The sequence below is a fragment of the Ictidomys tridecemlineatus genome, chromosome 6, assembly GCF_052094955.1.
Source record: "Ictidomys tridecemlineatus isolate mIctTri1 chromosome 6, mIctTri1.hap1, whole genome shotgun sequence".
In the NCBI taxonomy this organism is placed as follows: domain Eukaryota; kingdom Metazoa; phylum Chordata; class Mammalia; order Rodentia; family Sciuridae; genus Ictidomys; species Ictidomys tridecemlineatus.
Window position 1 is genome coordinate 16,919,850 of NC_135482.1, and position 6,000 is coordinate 16,925,849.

At 40.0% G+C, this 6,000-nt stretch overlaps 1 protein-coding gene across 1 annotated transcript in view; it reads left to right on the forward strand.

The window, feature by feature from the left end:
- C6H12orf42 (chromosome 6 C12orf42 homolog) overlaps window positions 1-4,973 on the forward strand; it is a 48,369-nt gene extending 43,396 nt beyond the window's left edge. The window contains exons 2-3 of the mRNA XM_078052924.1: window positions 170-523; window positions 3,626-4,973. Of these exons, the coding sequence (XP_077909050.1) occupies window positions 334-523; window positions 3,626-4,059 (624 nt within the window). The 5' untranslated portion in view covers window positions 170-333 and the 3' untranslated portion in view covers window positions 4,060-4,973. The remainder of the gene's footprint in view (window positions 1-169; window positions 524-3,625) is intronic.
- Window positions 4,974-6,000: the final 1,027 nt, after the last annotated feature.

Here is a 6,000-nt window from a genome sequence, read left to right on the forward strand (position 1 = left end):
CCCATGCAAGTACCTTAGTCTCTGTCTTGGTCATTTTTATTTGCTCATGGTAGAAGCATCAAACAAACAAACCAACAAAAATCCACAGGACCGCATTTCATCCTTTCTGAAAGTGATGATGAAGCGCATTCTTTCAAACTAATGTATTTACCTTTTGCAATATTTTCAGAAAGAACTCAGAGTCCAGTGACATGTGAACGACTGCTTCATACTTGCCAGCCCATCATCCCCAGGTCTTCTGTGAGCACAGATTCTTTTGAAGAAGAAAACCGCCAAGAAGCCTGTTCCACCCCAGCGTCATGTGGTGAAAGGGATGAGGATTCACTGAGTTTGATGCTCCGGGAGAAAGTTCCAAAGACAATCAGCAAAACCTCCAAGCAGACCTGGAGCATCCCATTTTTCGCACCAAAAATGGCAAATAAACCCAGTCTACCACACTCAGAACATCCTGTGTACTTGGAGGCTACTAGTAGACACACGAGACTTCAAAACCAGTCTTTGAGCGATTCCAAGGGAAATTCTCGTAAGCATCATCTGGTTCCTAGCTTTTCTTTTCTTATTGCAACCTATCACGTTTTGATTTCAATATAAACAAAAAAATGTATTGAACCACTGGCAGGTCATATCTTAGAAGGTACAATAAGAACTGTACCAGAAAGTCCTTAGAGTCTACTTTTCGGGGAGGGTACCAGGGATTGAACTCAGAGGCACTTAACCACTGAGCCACATCCTCAGCCCTATTTATATTTTATTTAGAGACAGGGTCTCACTGAGTTGCTTAACATCTCACTTTTGCTGAGACTAGCTTTGAACTTGCGATCCTCCTGCCTCAGCCTCCTGAGCCGCTGGCAATACAGGTGTGTGCCACCGTGCCCGGCATTGAGAGTCTACTTTTTGTCAATTATTGTATTGGAGGAGAGTACATGATTGAACTGATGACAGGTAATTTGATGGTTCAGGTGTTGTACCAGATAATAATGACAGTTATTATCATCATCCCAGCCCGATTTTTTTAGTTCTAATCATAGATTAGGCTCTCTGCTGAACATTTTACATTATTTTATGAAATCCTCATAGAACACTTAGGTGGATAATAATGTTATTATTCCTGTTTTACAGTTAAGGAAGCCATGAATTCATAGTGTAAGGTAATGGGTATGGTAATAAAGTGCCTTGAAATAATATGTAATAGTAAGAGAAATCATTAAAAGTAAGGAAATGGACAAGAAGGAAAGGGCTTTGAGACAGGAAGATCTTGGGCCCAGACTCAGGGATCTCCCATTTCAGTTCTGTAGCCACCACAAAGTCCCACCTGTGTTCTTTGGCTACCTTTTTTTTTCTTTCTTTTTTTTTATCTGTAAACTAATGACAATTACTACTTTGAAAAGCTGTTGTAATTAGAGGATTGATATAAATGAAGTTCCCTGAACATAGTAGGGATTGAATGGTGGTGGTGATGATGGTAGCGTTTCTGATACCTGAGGAGAGACAAAAAGAAAGTAAACTATGCCTCTCTCCAAATATCTAGGAACTTTCAAGTCGAAGGATTAGGCTGATATTGTGTAGTCTGTTTTGTTCTAAAGGAAAATTTGAAGTAGATTTCACTTCAAATATTTGCACAGTTGGTTGTATTTGACTCAAAGAAGAGAGGGACAAATTTTGACTTAATACAAAGAAGAAAGATGCTAGTTAATGAGCATTTTTTTGAGTCTTACTATGTAGAAGGCAAAATATTAAAATATAACTGTACATTTTCATTTTTGGTCTATATAATCCTCCTCTAAGATAAGAACTGTTATTTTCTCTTGTTATTGTTATGCTCGAATTCGGGACCCCCAAAAGACCACCAGAGACCCAAGATCCATGTAAGCAGCAAAGAGGTGTTTATTGCAAGCTAGCTCGGTCCTCCGCACACACACAGCAACAGGTGACGCTAAGAGGCCCAGAGCCCAGGTTTTGCAGCAGTTTTATACATTCTTTGGAGAAGGCAGGGACCTCCACATACATCACAGCATCTCCTAGCAAATCATCACACACCACGGGAAAATCAAATAACAATTCTAAAACATGATTAGCACATTCACTGGCGGGAACAAGTTGGGTAGGAGGAATTGGTCACTACAAGAGGGGGATTCATTTAAACTGATTGGTTTAAACCGTGAGGATGTCGCAAGGGGCGTACGTGCCAAACTGCAGGGCTTCTAGTTTAAATACTGGTCACCACATGTAGGTGGAAGCCATCTGGAATTTCAGATATGTGGTTATCTTGGCCTATCTGCGGCTTTTCCGGCTTTTCCGAGAACTGAACTGTTTCCATAGAGCTTTTCTGTAGATTTTTTCTTGACTTTAGGATTACAATAAGTCAGAGGTTAAGTTTCAGAGCAAAATAAGATCCCAAGCAGAATGAATTTGCTTAGGTCTTTCATTATGATACAGAATTTGAGACCTATAGAGTTCTGTAATTTCAGAGATAAAATAGAATTTAAGCCTTTCACTCCAACTGTGGGTCTGAGTATCCCTATATTAAAGTTCTAAATAGAATAGCAATGTTGTTTGGGTATGGAGTTCTTACCATGTACTTAATGCTTAACATTTTATCATGTTCTTCCCTCAATTATTACCTAAGAGGTCTTGTTTTTCATTTTTTAAAAAAAATCTTTAGTGAGATAGATATTAGCTACTTAGGTATTTTCTAATCTTGTCTTGCTTTGTTTTTCTTCACAGGTTTTATTACCAGTGAACACTTACAAATTTGTTTATTTACTTATTTATGAGTCCTTTTCCCTCTTCAGGGATCTTGTCTGCCTTATTTCCTTCTGAATCACTAATGTGACGATATTACTGCCAGGCACATATCAGGCATTCAAATATTAATAAATTAATAAGTGAGTGGACAAATATAGGAGGATCATATAGACCAAAAGTGAATTAGGTAACGTGATCTCTATGTTTTGTGTAAGGACTGAGGTGCTTAAGCCAGGTGATATGCCAGGATTGACTCTGATCGCAGATCCTTATGTGTCTATGTGTATTCCTTTGCTTGGAACAAAATCAAGGTTGCAATTATTACTGTTAGTATGTACATGTGTGTTGTGTAATAGCTTCAGGTTAATCCACTGTTTAATTTTCAGCTGGTTTATAATTTTTAATAAAATCCACGAAGTAACTTCCTTTTGGATCTTTAAAAATCATCATTCTTCAGCCTACATGGGCCACACACCCTTTTATGTTTTGCACGATATCTAACTACAACATATTCCTTTCCCATTCTTCAACTTTTCCCAAATTTAGAAGTGGATGCTCTATTTTAGTCACCCCCCCCCACCCCGCAACACACACTTCTTAGAAGTTTTGAAAAATTTACCTTGAAATGAAAGAATTTTCTGATAAATGTGTAAAAATTATTTTGGAGCAGGGGTAGACGCTTTCAAACAGGAGAGAATAGACAACATTTTTTGATTTTTGATTGATTTTTTTTTTTGCTTTTGCTTTTCGTTTTTCTTAAAGAAACGTGTGTCTGCATCACAAACGTCCATTCCTAAACCTCCTCTGAGCAGGAGTTTCTGCTGGACCTCGGGGCTGGCGCGCTGCGGTCCCTCCACTCCTGCCCTCCTTTGCCTTCCAGGTCCCCCGGGGAGACCTTCCACCGCCATCGGCCTGTGCAGGACCCGGAGCCGCTCCGCCCCGCCGAGCGCCAGGGTGGAGGAGAGGGCGGCGGTGACAGTAGACTTCGGGGCACACCCAGATTCCCCCGAAGGGCTCCCAGGGGCTCCCGGAAATGCAGCGGGCAGAGGCGCGGTTGCCATGGTAGCGGAGATGCTCCCCAAGCATCCTCGTGTCCCGGGGGAGCCGAGGCTGCGGGCAGACGCCTCCCTGTCCTCCCTCTCGGGCAGTCTGGCAGAGGAGCCCCTTCCTGGGCCCGCGGGCGCTTCCACCCATTTCCACTCCAAGAGGTTAATAAAGGTCTGCACCGCGGCACCCCCCCGCCCGCCCCGGCCTTTCCATACGGCTTGTTCACAGGCTTTCCCGAGGCCGGTGGTGAATGCTCACTTACGCTGACCGCTGCGAGGGAATTGTTCCGCGACCGCTGCCCATCTTCAAATCAATGCCTGCCCGGAACAACAGAAAGGGCCTCAGATGCACTGGTTTCCACAGAACCATTGTTAGGCTTTTGTGAAGCATTTTTGAACCTAATAAATAATGTCAAAAGTCTCTATGGCCGCCAAAAAATGTTCCTTTTGAAGCATTTCTAATAGTATTTTTGTTCTGCAGTGTCTCCCAGTGTTACAAAGAATTTGTGCCGCACAATAGGGATGGGGTACACCGCGTGCCACTTTGCAATGTGCCTACCGGGACTGCAAGGGTCCACCTCTTTGTCTGGCTTTTGCAGGTAACCGGTCTCACTTGCCAACTTGGGCTCCGGTGGAAGGATGCTTTCCAAGGGCCTTTAGCATCTCGAAACAGAGGGTTGAAAAACATAATTGAATGTCTGTGATTTAATGGCTCACATGAAATTTGATTATTCCTGATGAGCCTAAGGGAGATTCTTCAGGCAATATTCAGGTTTTTATGGTAGAAACCTGAAGCTGGATCTTGATTTGGGGCCTGGGAAGTAAGTTGAACACTTGGAAGTAAGTCGAATGTAAAGAAGATTCCAACTTTGTAATTTGTAGTCAAAAATACCAGGGTGGCTCATGGAATGTATTGTCAATGATCTTTCTTAGCAAAAATTTTGAAATTTTGGTTGATTTAATATCTTAATATAGCAGCTTTTCATCGTGTTGTAATGCTGAGACCAACTTTATCAAATGGTTTTATGGGATTAGTTTTTCTCTTTCAGCATAGCATTTTATTTTTCTTTTTAAATATTCAGAGAGAAACAGGAATCGATATAAACAATAGATCCATATGTAGTTCTGTATTCAAGTTTCTTACAATTTCCTGCAGGCTTGGATTATAGAGTTTGATATACTAAAGTTGTAAAAATCTTAATGATTACATTATTTTTTCTTCCAATCAAATTTATACATTTGATATATATTTTTATATAATCTATATATACATATAAGTATATATGTGTATATAAAATATATATGATGGCTATATTTATATTTAAGCCTTCAGGTTTAAATTTGTTTCTGGAATAGATTGTTATGAAAATTTGAATATCCTTATATGTTGGCATTTGTAAAGAAAAGTGTAACACCCAAACTTTAGAGCTTTGCTTGTTCTTGATTAATATGGGTTTAGTGCTTTTACTTTTATTATTATATCTGCTAGCATAGTTTTGTTATAAGAGAATGTACAGACTATTGAAGGTGATTGCTGGAAATTCTCCAAGTACCTAATAAATGGCATCTGCTCACCAGAGTTCATGGTACAATGACATGGTTCAACTTCACGTCATCAGGTTGGAGAAAGGTGTATGGGCAAACTGATTCTATTTATGTAGAATTTTGTTCCTGGGATATTTTAATTTGATCTTTGATTATGAGTTGAAACAATGAATTCTTTGTCAGGCCAAAAAATCATTGCTTCAGGTGATTCTGAAACAATTAGCCAAAAATTCAGAAAGGTTAATTTCAGGGACAGAAAAAAGTATTTGATATAGTAGATGGATTTCCTTAGCTGTAGAAATGCAAATTAATGAACTTGCTGACAATGCATTGCAGAAGAAGCAGGTCTGTTCAGAATTGAGAAAAGGGATACAGGCAAAAGATGTAACCTGTGTGGTACAACATATTCGAAAGCAATTTCCCAAAGTGTGTTCCACAGAAACTATTATGGAAGGACATGTTGTGAGATGCAAATTCTATAGATAAATACATGTGAGAGATGAGGCCCACCATGCTCCCTCCCGCAGTCATAGTAATACATCAGATCTCTGAGAATTTCCACAATGAAAATTCTAATAAGCTCTGCTTAGCCCAGTTATTCCCAATTTTTTTTAAATCAAGGAACCCTGGTGTGTGTGTGTGTGTGTGTGTGTGTGTGTGTGTG